This window comes from Acomys minous (genome assembly GCF_964271855.1).
Source record: "Acomys minous genome assembly, chromosome: 16".
NCBI classification, from domain to species: Eukaryota; Metazoa; Chordata; class Mammalia; order Rodentia; family Muridae; genus Acomys; species Acomys minous.
Window position 1 is genome coordinate 54,214,999 of NC_140498.1, and position 19,629 is coordinate 54,234,627.

Sequence of the window (19,629 nt, forward strand, 5' to 3'; positions counted from 1 at the left end):
ACAGCATGCAGCCTAAGCAGGGGATTTCTGATGTGGCAGAATTTAGCACAGCTCCCCACATAGACCTAGCAATTCCAAGATGCCGGTCTGATTTGGGGGTGCCTCTGCTACCTGAGTTTGAGCCTTGCAAATCCCAGGTGTTCCATTTCCATGCAGGAGAGTTGGCAGCATCCTTTTGTTTCGAGAATGTTTTCCTGGGGCTGGGTTTGTGGCTCCCGGGAAACTGTTTGCTTAGAATGTGAGAACCCTCAGTCCCCAGCTGAGGACATAAAACAGGCATGGTGGTTTGTATCTTGATTACCCCTTCTTGGGAGGTAGGGACAGGAGGACCAGAAGTTCAAGGCCATCCTCTGCTATATAGTGGTCCGAGACCAACCTCGTATACGAAACAAAAAACAAAAAGAGTGTGGTTGGGGGTTTACCTCAATAAATAGTGGCCCATTTGCTTAACAAGTGCCAGGTACAAGGTCCTAGGTTCAGTATCCAGCACTAGGAGACACACACACACACACACACACACACACACACACACACACACACGGGGGGAGAGAGAGAGAGAGAGAGAGAGAGAGAGAGAGAGACAGACAGACAGACAGACAGACAGACAGACAGATTCTGACTTCCTGGATGTACTTGAATATCTCCCTTAAAGATGTGTCTCCACCCAGTCTGCCTGTCCTCCCCCACTTCCTCACCTTTCCTACAACTACCGAACCTTCCGTAGAGCCCATGGGCCTCAGAGAACAAGCTGTCAGAATGACTCAGAGAGACCTCTCGCCAGCCATCCTGCCAGCCCTCGAGTGCTGCCACCATCTCCCAGGGCACTTCAGAGGAGGCAGATGCATTTCACACACACACACCAACACACCCAGAGCCTCCCTGACCTCTGGCTGCTGCTCCCCTGAGGATCCCTCAGAACAGACCTCTCACCTGCTTCCCTGCTTTGTCCCTGTCCCCTCCTTCTTCTCTGGGTGAATCATGGTGTGGCTGGGGCTGCGGGACTCCTACATGTCAACGTCCAGTGCAACAGAGTGACTAATCTGTACAGCGCTTGTGATGGTGGGTTGGCGAGACGATGACAGTCAGGGATAAATGAAACCCGTTTCACCATGGTACCTACCACAATAAAAACGACTTCATGTATCATTTTGTCTCTGCATTCATCTTACCTGCCAATCTTTCTCTGGTTTTATGTCCTTTCCTCTCCTTTCTGGCTCAGCACTTCTGCCCTACCTCCAACCCCTGTCTATGGAAACATTGTACCTGAAGCCTTGGGGCTCTCGTTCAGAGATTCACGGTGACCTGTGATTTAAAGGAGAAACAGATACATCTCTTAAATGTAGCACTATGGCCTTGAACATAGTACAATTTGCTGTCTAATAACCTGGACGTTATTAACCAAAGCTTTGATTTGCTTGCAATTGCTGACCCAAACAATATGAAGTGCCTTAGGCAACATCTGTGCTCAAAGCCGTAATTAGACAGCAGAAGCCACAGCCGAAGGAAATGGAATTTTCCAAACTCATCAATTCTAGTAATTTATTAAAGGGAAGGGGAATGTTTCTATTGAAAATAATTTATACAAGTAAGTAAATAAGGTCATTTACTGTTAAATTGTTTTACCACAAAATAAGCATATTGAAAGATTGTACTAAGCTCAGAAACTCTGCTTGGAAATAAATGAAAAATTTTAAAGTCTGCAACTATGTACCAACTAAATAACAAATATACAAATTCTAATGTTTTGTCTGTGTCATTAGATTGTTTCAAAAGAGCAGATGGTACAAGATGCAAATACAGACGTAGCTTCTTCTGCCAAATGGTCCTTAGGACTCTACCAAGAAAACATTTGTATAATTAAACAAAATAATACAACAAAATAATTTAGTATCATGAAGTAAATGTATGACTTGAGTTTTCTTCTCAGTTTTACTAAAAGAATCTATCTTGAACATGTCTATGAAAAGTCACAGGAAAATTAACTAATGCTTTGGGATCAGTGAAACATCTTGACAGTAACAAACTTTGTTTTTGCAACATTGCGCTCTAAATATTGAATTATCAACAAATCTAAAGCAGTTTGAAAAGTAAGTGAAATTAGTCTAGAAAAATCATGCCATTGGCTTTTCATTCCTGTAATGAAATAAAGCCCCCCACCACCACCAAAAAAAAAAATTAAAAATTAAAAAAGACAAGAAACCATTTCTTCTGCCTGAGACATTGGACGTTGATCAGTTTTGGGACTATTAAAGCCAATGGGGGGCAGGGGCGGGTGGAGAGATGGCTCACAGGACCCTGATCTGATTCCCAGCACCCCTAACTCCAGTTCCAGATGGTCTGGTGCCCTCTTCTGGCCTCCACGGGCACTGCATGCATGTAGTGCACAGACATATGCAGGCAAAACACTAATACACATAATATTAAAAAAAATAAAATAAAATGTTCTTAAAATGGGACAATAGAGAACTTTTGAACTTGGACTGAGTGTATGTTGTGCCATGAGGTGGCCATGAACCTACAGGAGTCATAGGTAGAATGTGGGGGTTCGTCATGAGCCTATAGGAGCCATAGGTAGAGTACAGGGGTTCACCATGAGCCTATAGGAGCCATAGGTAGAATGTGGGGGGTCATAGGTGAAAGCTTCCCATAGGCTCCTGTGTTTGAACACCAGGTCTCCAGCTGACGGTGCTGTGTTGAGAGGTTTTGGATGCATTAGGAGGTTGATGTGAGTGACTAGGGGCAGGCCTTGAGTCTGGATAGCCTGGCCCTAGGCTTGTCCTGCCTGTCTCTGGACTGAGGTAGCTGTGGTGCTCCTCACCTACTGTGATGGAGTGTTTCTCCTTGAACCTTACACTAGAATAAACCACTTTCCCCCTAACTTGTTTCTGGCTAGGTATTTGATCACAGCAATGAAAAAAAGCAAGACTCCACATCTTGGCTTTTAAAGGATACAGTTCACCAATAGCTTGGCCTTGTTGGGCATTAAATGTGAATTGTTTTATAGGTTACAGAGGAGCTGTGGACGGGAGGGTGTGCTGGTTGCTGGTTTATCTTTCCTAGTGTGCTGAGTGTCTCCCTAGGAACTTACATATTAGACTCTTACTCCCCAAAGTCACAGTAATGATATTTGGTCTTTCGAGGTCACTTGAATCAGATGAGGAGGGGAAGATGGGGTCCCCATGATGAAGGTGGTGGTTTTATAAGGAGGCAAGTGGTGACAGGCTGGCTTTGCGTTGCCATGTGCTGTTTCCCATCCTGTTGTCCAGCACCAGGCCTGTAGCAAACGCCAGCACTTTGGCAGTGTACTTCCTGACCCTGGAGAATCATCACAGAAGAAAGAAAACAAAGGTGCCCCCACTGCCTAGAGAGCCCCTCTCTCCCTGCTCCCCACTTCCCACGCTTGATGCAAGAGTCTCCCTGCCTCCTCCATGTAGCCAGTGGCTGGCGTTCTCTGAAGTTCTAGTGGACACAACGCTCCCATGGATGCCTTCATCCAGCTGAAAGATTTTGAGGTGTCTGTGTCTCGTCTTCCTGGGCACTTTGCGACACTTCTTGTGTTCTCGTTGGCTTTTTGTTTGTGTTATCTCTCAGGTCTCACCTCCTGTGGCTATCTGAAGGTCCCTATCTCTCTGGTCTCCTTAGATAATTTGGCAATAATTTTTGATTCATTACTTAAAAAAAAAACAAAAAAACAAAAAAACAAAAAACAGAGTCTCACTCTGTTGTCCAGGCTGGCTTTGATCTCCCAGTCATCCTCCTGTCTCTTACTTTCAAGTAGTAGTTTATAAATGCCAGCCACCATGCCTGACAAAGAATTTCATTAAAAAAAAAAATCCACTAACAATCCACAGATATATGTGTAGTGAGAATGTTGTAGTTTTGGTTTCTTCCAAAAACACAGCAATAGTATAAGACTATGTTTTTGTTTCAACCCCATATGTGGGTATATGGGGCTGCCTCACAGCAGGTGACTATGGTTTGCCCCATGCTCTAGTAGGGGCCTAGGTTTGGCAGCTGCAGATACTTTCTGCAAGTGTGTGACATTTGGAATTCTGGGAACTTTTCAATAAATGCTAGGCCCAGAGAGGCGGGGTTGTTGTCATTGGCTGGTTCATTGGTGGTAGGACCGGAGAGGTGGGGCTGTTGTTGTTGGCTGTTTGGCTGGTTGGTTGGTGGTGGGCTGCTGCCAGCTACACACGTAGCAAACACCGGCTACACACATGACTATGGTAGGAGGTAAAGACACACAAGGGTTGCTTACAGTGCTTCAAGAAACAGCATTACTTCTCTCTACATTCAAGGAGTAAGAGTAAACAATGCAGCAAGAAAATTAGTTTTAAATGATATTTATTATTGAACTAATTAATGGGAAATTGGCCCAATACATAAAACAGTTTTGAGCTATTCAGACAATATTCTGCATATCTTTTAAATTTTTGCTCCTGAAGACTAATGACAGAGAAATTATTTAATAAAAACGAATAAAGAAGATGTATACCTATGTATAACATGATCTGACTGCATAAAATACAGCACATAGGAACTGTCAGTGGGGTCTCTGTATTATATTATAGGTAGTTTTTCTTTACATATAGTTTTCATCTCTTAAATTTTTACAATTAATATATATTACTCTGTAATCAAGAAAAATAGACATAAAATAAACTATTGATTCTATAGCATTTGATTCCAATAATAAGTCCAGATATATATAAAAAATACCACAGCGAAAGCTGATCATTCATGAGGGAAACCATCCTGCATTGCAAGGTGAAGCATAAGAGAAAAATGAGTTATGCACTGTGACCCTGTGTCAGCAAGGGTAGCTGTGCCTGCTATGGCTGATGATCTGTCACTGGCTTATCAGTAAGACCACTCAGGTGTAGTGCGGAGACGTCCCCATGAGACAGTCGGTAAGATGTAGGGTGGTGGGTGTCGGACGACCTCTTTAGCCCTTCCTACAGAAGTCAGTAGCATGGGTGGTGTAGAAGCTCTGAGAGGGGCTACTTCAAGGCCCCTTCACAGGAGCAGCAGCACAGAGCGCGTCTCGGCGACCACGAAGCCGACTTCCAGTGTGTCCCCACTAGATTGCCCTCCATCTACGAGGAAGTTTGAAAACCATCGCATCAAAGCTGTGACAGCCATGGTCTGTGGAACGCAGCAGAGACACCTTCACAGGCTGAGCGAGAGTTCACCATGGCATTCATTCTAAGCTCTGCTCAGAGCTAAAAGGATCTTCAGGGAAATCACTCATGTTGCTCATTTTAAAAAAAAGAAAAGAAAAGAAAAGAAAAGCCTTCCTCTGTTCTTCCTAGAGGCACTGCAGTGCATTCCATTTCACAGTCAGTTTCTACTTCCGAAGAGGCCAGCAGCTCATGACTCGTCTTTTTTTATTTTTTACTTTGCAAACATTTGTCAAAAAAACAAAACAAAACGAAACTCCAGTGTGCAGGCCCTTAAAGGAGAGCCAGGAAGAGAAAGCCCTCGAGCATCTGGGGTTTAGGGTGCACCTAAAAAACATTCACAAAATATAGATCTCTATAATCTCTAAGTATATCAATCTAAGTATATCAATAAATTAATATTAGCAGCATTTGATAGAAAAGTGCATGTAAAAGGACTGTTCTAGCCCAGGGCCCCTTGGCCATCTTTCCTAGATGCCCTTCCATCTTTGCCTTGTGAAACCGGATCAGGTAAAGTCACCGCGAAGGGGTCGAGACGGCAATTGAGAGATCGTGACTTCCAAAACCACGTGAATTTAAAAACGGGCATAGATACACAAGTCCCCAATGTTGTTTTTCAAACTTCTTTCCGTTTAGCACTGTTGTGACTGCCATGTTCTGTGCCTTCCGTATGGGGTCACTGTAGAAACTGCGGTGACTATGATGACGTCATTACCCCTAAAGTGAGCTGAGTCAGACACTATTCACCACGCCGACATTTCACAGTCACCGATACCTGTCTCAGAGCTCCTGCCATCTGTGACGAAAGGGTTTTCTAGAATCCAGAAGTGTGGAATGTGGCCTCACCACATGGAGAGGGACAAATGGCTGACAGCTGGCGGTGCGTGCACAACAATCCCGAAACAAGGGGCCAGGAAGCTATAAGCCACTCTACTTATAACTTCTGCCTTTCTTGGAGTAGTAAAAAATAAGAGAGAGAGAAATAATACAAACAACAACAAGAAATGCGATGAAGACCAGCAAAGACTTCCGGGTTTGAAAAAAGCCGCATTCGGTGCACACGGTGTACTCTTCTGGACAAAACCTGCCCAGGGTTTCAGTGCCCAGGAAGCCATTGTTGTCGACAATTTTCCTGTAATGTTTCATAGACGGTTTGGGTTCGAACTGATTCGCAGCGTATCTGTAAAAACCAAACTTCGGAGCTGAGCGATCATTAAGCGAATACGCGAAGTAGCCACAAAGGTTGATGCCGTCCAACACGTAGGCTAGAAAAGCAAAAAGGCAGGAGACAACTTACTGAGATATTTTATGCACAGATCAGCCTTCTTACCCAGCCTTGGTGGATAATGAAAAACCGTGATGCCGTGCGATGAGACTTCACACTCGTCAGATCTCACTAGGAAAGGTTTTACACCAGAACAAATAGGCAAATAAAAGACAATATGGAAACACACTACACAGTTGGTTTTGCACAGTCAAACCTAGGCTTGCTTTATTTTTAGTACACCAAGCAGTAAAACTGGCTGTGTGGGCAGCTGCAGCATTCACAGTAGGTATGAGATGTCCATCAACAGATGAAAGGATAAAGAAATGAGCACATGCACCGGGTGAGGTTTTGTTCAACTGCAAAGAACGAAAGGATGCCATTTGCAGGAAAATGATCCAACCAGAGACCATCTTGTTAAGCAAAATAAACGAGACTCAGAGAAGTATTGCACATTTTCTCTTATGGCTCATCTCTCTCTTTCTCTCTCTCTCTCTCTCTCTCTCCCTCTCTCTCTCTCTCACACACACACACACATACATACACATAGATACATACACATATACATACATAAACACACATACATACATACATACATACACACATATACACACACACATACACACATACATACATACACACATACACACACGCACATACACACAACACACACACACATACATACACATAGATACATACACATATACATACATAAACACACATACATACATACATACACACATATACACACACACATACACACATACATACATACACACATACACACACGCACATACACACAACACACACACACATACATACACATAGATACATACACATATACATACATAAACACACATACATACATACATACATACATACACACATATACACACACACATACACACATACATACATACACACATACACACAACACACGCACACACACATACACACACACACACACACACACACACACACAGAGGAATGGAAGTAACTACAGGATAATGAGTGCTGAGGAAGAGATCTAAATCGAGGAGATGGGAGAACAAGAGAGAGTAAGGAGGAGAGAAAGGAACAAGCAAGAGCAATTTCCTTACACATGCAGACGACACACACACACACACACACACACACACACACACACACACACCAGTACTCTGACCCTGCAGTCTTTCTGCCCTGTCTTTTGAGATTGTCCTCAGCCTTAAGTATAGGAGTTGCGCTGTAAATGTATTACTTGAGGGGTTGAACACCCCATAATCATTCATTCTAGACATGACAGGAAAGCGGTACCCATGAAAGCTGCTCAACAATATGGCTGCTTAAACAAGACCCGCACAGTAACACCACTAGATGACCCGACAACCTGGACGGGAGAAATCTCACCAGGCCCCTCCCCTAGAAAAAGAGCTACAGGCAATCAGTGGCTGCTGGGGGGAGAATCAGTCTTCTCGGGGTGCTAGCCGCCTAATAGGTCATCCTTACATACACGAACAACCCAGCAACACAATGTGGACTTGTTAGGGGCAGGTGTATGTGTGTGTGTGTGTGTGTGTGTGTGTGTGTGTGTGTGTGTGACAATAAACAAAGAAGAAGCTGCAGGATTTGAGGGGGACACAGAAGGAGTTAGAAGGGGGGGCAGATACAAACACAGTCCTCATGTACAAATTCTCAGCCGAAGGTGGGGCGGCAGGGGCGGGGCAGAGAGGTGGCTCAGTGGTTAAGAGCACTGAATAATCTTCCAGAGGACCGTGGGAAGCCACGTGGCAGCTCACAACTGTCTGTAACTCCAACTGACACCCTCGCATACACACACATGTAGGCAAAACACCAATGCACAAAAATAAATAAATAAATAAATATATTATTTAAAAAAAGAGAGATTATCAACCAAAACAAACAATCAAAGAAGTTTAAATGTGACAAGAAAGCCTAGGATAGTCTTTAAGGAGGAGGGGGTCTATCAAAAGATGGGGAGGGGACAGGGACAGCCAGGGAGAAGTGAACCAAAGCCCTCTACAACAACATCACCCACATGAACAAAATCTCATACAGAACTCTGGCATTTTGTATGCTCACACACACACACACACACACACACACACACTCCAATTAATTAAAAAATAGGGGGAAAAACACTTTAAAGAAAAGCTAAAAGGAGCAAAAGAGAGAAAGGAAGGAAAGAAGGAAGAAAAAGAAAGACAGATCGTGGCGTCCTCTGAGGCAAAGGACAAGAGGCTAGGCTTTGACTACTTCAGGCCGGTGCTAAGATCTCCGGCCTCTACTTTCTGCGCTTTTCACCACAGGGAAGACTGTGGTGTCAAGCTGTACTGAAGGATGGCTGGTGTTTCCCTCTCACATGCTCTGATGGTGATGACATTTCTGGGCTTGAGGATGTGAGTGTGGGGGAGGGAGGGGGCGTCTCACCTTTCAGGGCCTCATTTATGTAATTCTTAATATAATACATCCTCAATGCGTCTTGCTCAGCGTGGGGGTCGTCATCTATGCCATTGGCTGTCACGTACATGGGGAGGTCTCCGTACTTGAACCTTAGCCAGTTGAGTGCTTTGCGCAGCCCCCAAGGCACCACAGCCACCTGACTGGGAGAGTTGAGCCACGTGATGTCAGTCATCTCTTGCACTTCCAGATAATCGTTGTATTTCAACGGATCCTCTTTTTCCCAGTCTACAAGGATGGTGGTGTAATGGCTCAACGCCAGGAAGTCAAAGGAGCCCTGGATTAGCTTTTTTTCGTCTTCGGTGAAATAGGGCAAAAGGAAATTGTTTTTTTGGTTCAGCCAGTCTCTCATCACGCGTGGATAATCTCCAGAGCCAAAAATAGGCTCTGCCAGCCAGCCAATATCAAATTCCAAAACTCTCTCGGCCACTTCTTTGTCCTTTTGAGAGAAAGGGCAGGCTGGTTCTATCCAGTCGACTTGCAAGGCAATGGATATTTTGCCTTTCTGAGCTGCCCTAAACTTGTCATCGTACAGGCGCCAAGCCAAGGCATGAGCTTTCAGGAGGTGGTGCCCTGCACGGTAAGTCATGTTCCGTGTGTTTGGCTCGTTCAGGGTAATCCAGAACTTGACCCGGTGGCCCAGCTCTTTAAAGCATAGGTTTGCATAGTCTGCAAATGCCAGGGCGGTGTGGGGGTTCTCCCAGGCCCCGTGTTTGGCCAGAGCATGTGGCAGGCCTTGGTGCGGGGCTGCTGGGTGCCACAGGGCCACCACCGGAGTGATGTTGGCGTGCACCAGCTCACTGATCACGCAGTGGTAGAAGTGCAAAACCGTGCGGTTCACTTGGGTCTGGTTACCCAGAGGCAAAATTAGGGCCCAGTCCAGGGAGAATCGAAAGTGGGTGACACGCATTTCTCGAAGTAAGGCTATCTGAGGCCGGATAGCAGAGAAATCAACACAGGCGGGTTTTCTCTTCTTGGCTACAACCCCGTCCACTTTAATAAGCCTCTTGCTGCGATGCACATCCCACAAGTAGACGTTCGGGTCAGTAAATTGAGAGAGAGTGGTGTCCACCTACAAAGAACCAAGCAACTATAAGCTATCAGAGCAGACCTGAAAATTTCAAGCATAACTTCCACAGTTCTAGCAAGCAAGACATGCACAATTAGGCACACTTCCAGTCGAATGCTTAAACGGTTGTTTACAAGAAAGAAAATATTCTCCTTTCAAAAACTGCTAATTCAAACTCTTAGATTAAGATTTTTTTTAAATCTGAATTTTGTCATTTCAGATTACAGACACTAGTGATTTCTATATACAATGTGTAGAATACAAACAGAGAATTTAAAAAATCTTTTTATTTCAATAAAAAAATGTATGTAGCCCAGGCTGGTCTCTCCTATCTCAGCCTCTTGAATGCTGAGATGACAGATATGTCCCCCTGCAATTAGCAGGGATGTTTTGCTTTTGATGTAAGAAGCCACTAATAGCATAACACTATGCTTTCTTGCTTTCTTTCTTTTTTCTTTTTTTCTCTTTTTTTCCGAGACAGGGTCTCTTTGTGTAGCTTTGGCTGTCCTGGACTCACTTTGTAGACCAGGCTGGCCTCAAACTCACAGTGACCTGCCTGCTTCTGCCTCCAGAGTGCTGGGATCAAAGGCGTGTACCACCATACCCAGCGCTTTATTTCATTTTTAAAGGTGTTTTTAGTTTTGTTTTATGTGTACAGGGTGGGGGGGGGTTGCCTGTATATGTGTATGCACATTACATATGTTCAGTGCCCATAAAATCCAGAAGAAGGCATCAGATCCCCCGAAACTGAAATTACAGATGGCTGTGAGCCACCTTGTGGATTTTGGGAATCAAATCTTGGTCCTCTCACGAGTATTCAGTGCTTTTAACCACTGAGCCATCTTTCCGGCTCTATGACTGTTTTTAAGTAAACAAAAACAATTTTGTTTAAAAAGAATAGGAAGAGAAGAATATTTGCACATGAGTGGTTTAAATTCAGAAAATGAAATGTGATGTGTCATAATTCTGCCTGTTAAAATCAGGCTTCAAACTGAGGCGTTTCCTGGTGTCAGATATGTGCAACTGCTGCCTTTTGATGCTTGAGAGAGAAGGAAAAGACTTGGAGAACACAGCTGGGTGGTGGTGGCACACGCCTTTAATCCCAGCGCGCAGAAAGCAGAGGCCGACCATCTCTGAGTTCTACAGGAGTTCCAGGACAGCCAAGGCTGCAAGCCTGCACGGAGAAACCCTGTCTCCAAAACAAAACAACCAAAACCAAAACCAAAACACAAAACAAAAAGAAACAAAAAACCCAACAACAACAATAGAAAACAAAAAGCAAAACCCCCAAACCCCAAAACTTAGATAATATGGTGTGATGATTAAAAAGTCTGAGAGCGTGTGTGTGGAGGGTTAACTTGTGGTTTTGGGTTTTGAGTTCTCTGAATTATTTTTCTGTAGCAGCATTAACACCACCTCTTCCCAGCCCTGAAATATGTAAGTCTCCAAAATGAAAACAGTCTCTAGGAAAAACAGGTCAAGGGAAAACCCACCGGACACCGGCAAGCCAAGCTGGGCTTTGCCTGGAAATCTGTGAGGAACTGTGCCTTCATATGACCTGCCTATAAAAGTGGGGGGTCTTGGGTCTCTGGCCCAGGTTTTGTCAGGGGTAAGCATGTTGTTTGCCAAGGGGCAGGGCGAGTGCTGTGTTTATAAAGGAGAGTAGTTAAAAAAAACTCAAAAAGCGTCTGAAGGGAACTGCCTTTCTGGGGAGTGGACCCGTGGCTCATCCACGCACATTTCGGATGCTAAGGGAATTCGTCAGGTGTTCCCTTCCACCACCAAACGCGCCCAAATGGGTCACGGTCTCCGCTTCACAAGAGAAACTATTCACTTGTGTACTCTGTGGAGGCTCAAGTCTAGAGGCAGCTCTTTTGGATTATTCTAGTTCAACTCGGAATGGACCAAATTCATAACTTTTCTCCCAGAACCATCCCAGAATACCAGTTTCTATTTAGTCTCAGTAAGAACAAGTATGGAAGGCCGTGCTTAGAGTGTGGGTGGTGCGATCAGTTCTCCAAAATACGGGACACTTACAAGTGAGTGCGCAGGCAAAGGCCATCTAACTTACAGTAGTTTGTTACCTTGGGTTTTACTAAAATGTAAAAATAGGCCTTTGATGAAGGGCGGGTACAAAACGTGTATCTAATTTGTTATTGATAAAAATTTCTCCTCACAGGGCAGACAACAATGAGGTGGATGTGAGGTTTGGGGGTGTGGGAAGGTGTAGATGGGTCTGGAAGAAGTTGGGGGACCCTAGGAGGTAAATACCATCAAAATACGCTTTATAGAATTCTCAGAGAATTAATAAAAATATTCTTTAAAAAAAAATCACTTCTTGAGCCAGGCCTTTAATCCCAGCACTCAGGAGGCAGAGGCAGGCGGATCTTTGTGAGTTCCAGGCCAGCCTGGTCTACAAAGTGAGTCCAGGACAGTCAAGGCTACACAGAGAAACCCTGTCTCAAAAAAAAAATCACTGCTAGAGACATTAATAGACATTGTAGAAGTGCTGGGCACTGCTCATCATAATGATATGCAGCTTGTGCTGAGACAAAAAAAAAAAGACATTTTGACTTTGACAGCCAGGCATTTGTCTCAAGAGCAGCACTGGTAACTTAATGGAGAGCCAGCCATATGGGCAGACAGAAGCAACTCGGTGACTGTAGCCTGTTCCCATCAGGGTGTGTCCAGAGTGCTCACAACCACAGCAGGGTTGAGAGTGGCTTTTGTGTTTGTTGGGGCCACAGAGGACACAGAGGACCCTGAACAGTAGCGGGACAGAACCCCGAGTAGTGGATCTCAAAACACAGTACAACCTGAGAGAGGGTTGGGGGCTAATGCATGGCTGACTCAGATTAGATTCTGACACAGCTGTAAGAGCTGGGGTGTGTATCAGGGGGGTCGGGGCATGACTCAGTAACACTGGCTAACAGAAACAAGATGAAGAGGCAACAAAAACAGTTGCTTCAAGATTTTTTGGGGGGCTGGAGCGTTGGCTCAGAGGTTAAGAGCACTGTTTGCTCTTCAAAAGGTCCTAAATTTAATTCCCAGCAACCACATGGTGGCTCACAACCATCTACAATGAGATCTGATGCCCTCTTCTGGAGTGCAGGCATACATGCAGGCAAAATATTGTATATATAATAAATAAAATTTTTTTAAGTAAAAAAAGAACTGTAATTGAGGGAAAAAAAAGATTTTATTTTTGTTTTTTCGAGACAGGGTTTCTCTGTGTAGCCTTGGCTGTCCTGGACTTGCATTGTAGACCAGACTGGTCTTGAACTCACAGGGATCCACCTGCCTCTGCCTCCTGAGTGCTGGGATTAAAGATGTGTATCACCACCACCCAGCTCAAGAGTATTTTTTAAATACCCTGCCTATTCATTGCCATGATTTGGGTTCTGATTGGGGTTGTCCTTATCTTTCAGGAGCATAGACCCAGCACTTGCTCAGTATTTACTAAGTCCCATAGTGAAGACGCTACGCTTCCCCAGGGGAACAGGGTGAGAGCAAGGTGGCTTTCTCACATGGCCCTGCTCCGATGCAGCCTGATCCTTCTCCAAACACAGAAGACTGAACTTGAAGTCACTTGCCACACTCCAGCTGCTCTGAGCGATCAATCGTGTGCATGGGCCTCCAGCGCAGGCACATGATCAGCAGGGACCTCCCGAGAGGTAAAGAAATGGAACAAAGACCAGGGACCATGTAGTCTATTCCTGGATCTAACGAAGGTAAGACGAGAGGGGTTGGGGGACACATTTACCTTCTTCCTCCCTCTACAACATCCCAGTCTCTGTCACCTTGGAGCCTACCTAAGCTTCACGTTAGATTCTGACAAGTTCAGATCGGACGTTCCGGGTGGCCTGGTCCTGGGGGAGAGGGGACATGAGGCAGGAAGGAAAGCCACACTGCGCGGGAGGGTGCTGGCATGGCTGTTCACTGCTCTCCAGACATCCTCACGGTGCTAGCCAGCATCCCATCAATTCTAGCAAGCCTGAGAGAAATGAGTTAAAAAGCCAAAGCTGATTTGGGCTCACGGCTTTGGACCCTCCTGGTCCATAATCTGTGGACCTCGCTGTTTTGGGAGCTGCGGTGAGCTGGCACGCTGACTTACTTGAATGTGGTTGTCAACAACTCCCCAAGCAAAGTCACAGGGGAACGTCCCCTCTAGGGGCTGGTTCTCAGGCACAGGAGGGAAGCCGTTGCTCTCTATCAGCTTTTGGTAGAGCAAGGCCGAGGACTTCGGCACCAGGTCCTTATCCTGACTCAGAAAGTCCACATAGAAGAGTCCACGTCGGATGCTGTAGCCCCTGTGCCACTCGAAACCATCCATGAGGGACCATGCGGTGTAACCAATGACGTTGACCCCATCCAGCCTGATGGCTGCAGAAGGAAGAGAGGACAAGAGCAGTGTCATCCTTTGTGTGTGACTCATGAGCATATGAGGGGATTTTCCACTTAACGAGACAAGGCAAGGGGCTGGAGAGATGGCTCAGTGGTCAGAGCACTGGCTGCTCTCCCAGAGGACCCAGGTGTGGTTCCCAGCACCCACATGGTGGCTCACAACTTTATCTCCACTCCCAGGGGATCCAACACCCTCTTCTGGTCTCTGTAGGCACTACATGCATGTGGTACACACACACACACACACACACACACACACACACACACACACGCAGGCAAACACTCACACGGATAAAATACAAATAAGTAAAAATCTCAAAAAAAGAAAAGAACGAAACAAATCAGGTCTAATGCTTCTTGTTTGGTAAGTAATTTTTCTCTTGTTCACAGAAGGCTCTCATCTGCCAATCAATGCCTTCATGGACAGTGTCTCACTCCCAGGTGGGCTGGGATGGCTTGTTCTTCCTAACCTGGGCAGTTAGCATTGTGACACCTGTCTTCTGTTTTCCTGTGCTGTGGATGGAACCAAGGGCCTTGGGTGCCAGGCAGGTACTCTACCCAGGACCCACTTCCCCGGTCCTTAAAACTCAACTTCTCCAGATCATATGAGCATTCCCCTTGCTTTAAAAAGCACTTCATTATTGAAGGAAGGAGCTATTCATGGTTATAAAGGATCAACACAGATTGTATAAATGTATAGAAGAAATTTAAGGAATAAAAAAAAAAATTTAAAGCATTTTATTCAGCTAAAACAAACGAACTAGAAATATGTACAGAGAGCTAGATAGCCTCAGATTTGGTTATATTATATTATGTTATATTTATCATATTATATTATAATGTAGATAAGAAACTGTGAGTCAACTAGCTTCAAATATTAATCCTGTTTTGTTGTTTTATCAACAAATTATCAAAGTTTCTGTTATGGAACTTTGAAAATTGATTTAAGTTTCTAAACAGCCCAAATGAGAGAGGCATTACCTAAATACAGTCTCCTTACTGTCCAAATTATCTACATGGTGGCAAAAATTACACATCCACATTTTGAAAATAATCTTATGTGAGGTGTGTGTGTGTGTGTGTGTGTGTGTGTGTGTGTGTGTGTGTGTGTATGGGTGGTATGTGTGATATGTGTGGTGTGTATGTATGGTTCTGTGAGTTTGTGAGGGGTGTATGTGTGTGGTGTGTGTATGGTGTGTATAGATGATGTGTGTGTGTGTGTGTGTGAGTGTATGTGTGGTGTAGTGTGATATGTGGTTTGTGGTGCATGTGTGTGTGTATGATGTGTGTACATGACATGGTGTGTATAGTGTGTGTGTGTGTGTATGATGTGTGTGCATGACATGGTGTGTATGGTGTGTGTGTGTGTGTGTGTCAAGTTTGGCAGGAAATGGTCATCTTACTTGAAAGCCTACCTTTTAAGGTTTCCATTATGAACTTCTTGAGGTAATACATGTATTTGGCATCATCTCTTTTGGTGGTCCCTGAGACAAACCAACCATTTTCCACAATAAATATTTGAGGGTGGTTATATTCCAGATCTATCCAAGACAGAAGTTGCCTCAGGCTGGGAGACTCCAGTTGGCGGAACTTCATGTAAGGGTCTAGCAGTTGAAAGCTCAAGGTTGGTCCAAAGGAAAGAGCAAAGAAGTCGGCAGTTCCCCTAACGAAGGCCTTCTCGGACTCAGTGAACTCAGGCAGAAGAGACGAGAGGTTGGCCTTCATACTCTCTGGGTAGTCGCCATTGAGAAATATGGGTTTGGCAAACCAGCCTAGCACAAAGTCAAGAGACTTCTGGCATTCTCTGACGTTGTGGTCAGTCATTCTTCTTGGCCTAATCCAGTGGGAGCCTAGGGCGATGGACACCCGGCCTCCCTGAGAGGGTCGGAACGACGTGTTGTAGAGATGCCAGGTTTTGGCATGAGCCTACGGAGAGAAAAGCACGGTGAGTTTCTCCCTGACTCTGACTGGATCCCCAGCCCCACCGATGCCTGGTTTCCAATAGGCCTAGCACAGTGATAGCCCACAACTCAACAATCAGCTAGAGCCAACAAGTTATTTCAAGGAAGGCCACCCTGCAGAGAGCTGCTGCCATGACTGGAGAGATTGCCAGTGTGTTTTAGCAGCCAATGGAAAAAATGTAAATCTGTTGTACTGAGTGGATAGTTATGATTGACATTGGAAAAATTAATAAAAGAAGAATTTTTTAGGATAGCTTATAGGCAAGTTATCTTCGGATTATATACTTTTTAATTAATGGGCTTGATACAAAAAATAAAATCTCCCGTCTGTGGCCATACCAGGAATTTCTAAATAGGATTATATGTTTTATCCGAAGGGGCTGGGAGTTTCCAAACAGACTTCAGTTGTTGGAGTCAAACGCACTATTCTTCATTCAAATCACATTGCCAAAACTCTAACACTTGCTCTCACAACCTCTGTTTTCCCCTGTGGATCAGCACAAGAAACTGAAGGACGAGCCTCAGTCTCTTGGCCCACCATCCAGAGCGCTGAGACCACTCTGGCTCCTTGAAGTGCAAGGGACAAGCCAGGAGAGCAGGAGACAGCTAAATACAGCTGCGAGGACACGGGCTGCTAAGACTCACACAGCCAAGTGTGCTTCCAGAAAACGCTGCTCCCATTTGCTGCTCCGTTCTGTGTCGTTTCCAGAATGACTGATGCAATTTTCTGCTCACTTTGTGAGCCAGAGGACCGTCTGCTCAGCACTCCAAATATCCTTTTCATTTGCCCTAAATATTTGTCTGGTTTGTCTCAGCTCAGGCATCCAAGAGCAGTCTCCTTGCCCACTGTCCAAGTTCAGCAAGCCATTCAGTGAAGTCAGTTTGCTTACGTCATCTCTCATGCTGCCTTTTTGTTTTGTTTTTGTTTTTTGTTTTTTGAGACAGGGTTTCTCTGTGTAGCCTTGGCTATCCTTGACTCCCTTTGTAGACCAGGCTGGCCTCGAACTCAGGTTGGTCCACCTGGCTCTGCCTCCCGAGTGCTGGGATTAAAGGCATGCGCCACCATGCCCGCCACCATGCTGCCTTTCTTAAACAACATGCTTCATTTCACCGAGTGCAGTGCTTCATGATCTGAGGCAGCTGTCTATAGACGAAGAAAAACATAAAAACTAAACCGTTGACCAAGGCAACAGTGGTTTTTCGTTTGTCTGACTCGATCCTTCCTCAAGGCTGCCGCCTGGCTCGACCACCTTCGCCATCGCCACACTTTCCCTCCCTCTGCTGTGGACTGGAAACCTCGTGGTGATTTGAGAGGAAGCCGGAAGTAGGCTGTATTCATCCTCAGGAATCCAACCTCAGGAGTTGAGACAGGAAGTTTCTACTTTGGCCCAGTTTGTGACCTTTGAACATGAGTGCCCTGACTCTAATAGGCGCCGACCAGAGGCGGAACTTGAAGAGCTTCTGAGGCGCACAGGACAGAATCACCACACAGTTCAGGTCTGTCTGGGCTGTAGAGTGAAGTCTGTTTCCAAACCATTACAAAGAGGAAGAGGGAGGCAGGGAGGGAGGGAGCCCACACTGAAGTTATAGCTCAGCAGTAGAATGCCTACTGGTGCATGAAAGGCCCTAGGTTTAATCTGATAAACAAACAAACAAAACATCAAAGGGGGAAGAAATGAACCACCCTCTTACATAACAATAGAGATTGCTCTAAAAGATGGCACCCAAAGCAAAAGAGCAAAGACAGGAAGGGCACGCACATAGAGTGTGACGCCATCTGTAAGCCTTCCAGGCCAGTGTCTAATGACAAGAAGCAGAGCGAGGCTGCTTGAGGAGAGTGAGCGCTGTGAGGAGCTACAGGAAGGTTTATATGATAGCGGGCAGGTCCTGCCTCTACAGGGGGCTTGTCACACAGATGGCCTTTGTCTTAGTTTGCTTCTCTGCTGCAGTGACAAAACCCCAACCGAAGCATCTCAGGAAGGAAAGGGGCTCTTAGGCTCTCAGGTTACTGTCCATGACTGAAGCGAGCCAAAGCAGGAACCTGGAGGCAGGAACTGGAGCCTTCTGGCTGGCTTTTGATGGAGCGCAGGCCCATCATGCACTGGGCTCTCTTACATCAGTGAAGAAGTGCCACCCAGACATGCCCACAGGTTGATGGGATGCAGGCAGCCCCCCGGCTGAGGTTCCCTCCACCCAGGGGTGGCAAATTGACAAACAAAATTAGCCACCACTCTTGGAGTAGACGAAACTCATCAGACTGTGTGGTAAAATACCAAAGACGTATAGAGAAACAGGTTGTGAGAGCATATTACAGTCTTAAAGATACACAGAGCTGTAAATTATCTAGGATTGAGGTGACAAGAAACACCGATTTTCTCTGAAACATAAATTTAACTCTGTAACTACAGGGATAATTTCTTTTTTTTTAACTCTTGTTTTTTATTACAAGAGTTAAGACTTACTCATTTGTACACAAATCTTACACTCTGCTACTTTGCCAAGAGATTTTTTAAAAATCCTCTTCTCATGTAGCTTTTATCCGATGGAGGAGGAGATGGATGGAGAGAGAAGGGTTAGGAGGTGGCAGGTAGGGGGTTGGGACAGCAATTAGACAGGAAGGGCTGGCAGAAAGATTGTTTGAGGAGAGACATTAGCTACAGCAAGGCTGGGGGAGGGGCGACAGTAAGGTTGCCAGTCAGAGAGGCTGCCAGTCAGAGTTGACCAATATTTGTATTTATTTTTATTTATTTATTTATTTTGGTTTTTTGAGACAGGGTTTCTCTGTGTAGCCTTGGCTGTCTTGGACTCTCTTTGTAGACCAGGCTGGCCTCGAACTCACAGAGATCTGCCTGCCTCTGCCTCCCGAGTGCTGGGATTACAGGCATGAGCCATCATGCGCCTCTTGAGTTGTGTGAGGGAACAGATTCCAACTGTTCTAATTCGTCACCATCCCAAGTCTTGTCACTGCAGAAGCACTCAGGTGCTAACTCTATTGTCTGTTTCTTTCTTCTACTTAAACAGGGACAGCGATGACACCTTTCATTCCCGTCCCTATGGGGGCTAAATGAGTGGAGGCTGGTTGAATATGCCCCCGCCGCAAAACCCTAACTCTGAAATGCTCCAAAAGTCAACATTCATTGAGACCCAATACAGCCACCACACGTGAGAAAGCCGCCCAGGCCCTCATTTCAGGGCTCTCAGCAAAAATGCAGGCGACCTGTAAAAACTGGCCGGTACTAGCTTTTGCCTGAAGAAATATGCTGCACACAACACACACATGAATTTTGT

The 19,629-nt window shown here is 45.3% G+C and overlaps 1 protein-coding gene across 1 annotated transcript in view; it reads right to left on the reverse strand.

The window, feature by feature from the left end:
• Positions 1-4,330: 4,330 nt before the first annotated feature.
• Positions 4,331-19,629, reverse strand: part of KL (klotho) — a 41,333-nt gene continuing 26,034 nt past the window's right edge. The window contains exons 2-5 of the mRNA XM_084762488.1: positions 15,796-16,306; positions 14,091-14,359; positions 8,878-9,979; positions 4,331-6,448 (exon numbers count right to left, since the gene is read on the reverse strand). Coding sequence (XP_084618614.1) covers positions 6,114-6,448; positions 8,878-9,979; positions 14,091-14,359; positions 15,796-16,306 — 2,217 coding nt within the window. The 3' untranslated portion in view covers positions 4,331-6,113. The remainder of the gene's footprint in view (positions 6,449-8,877; positions 9,980-14,090; positions 14,360-15,795; positions 16,307-19,629) is intronic.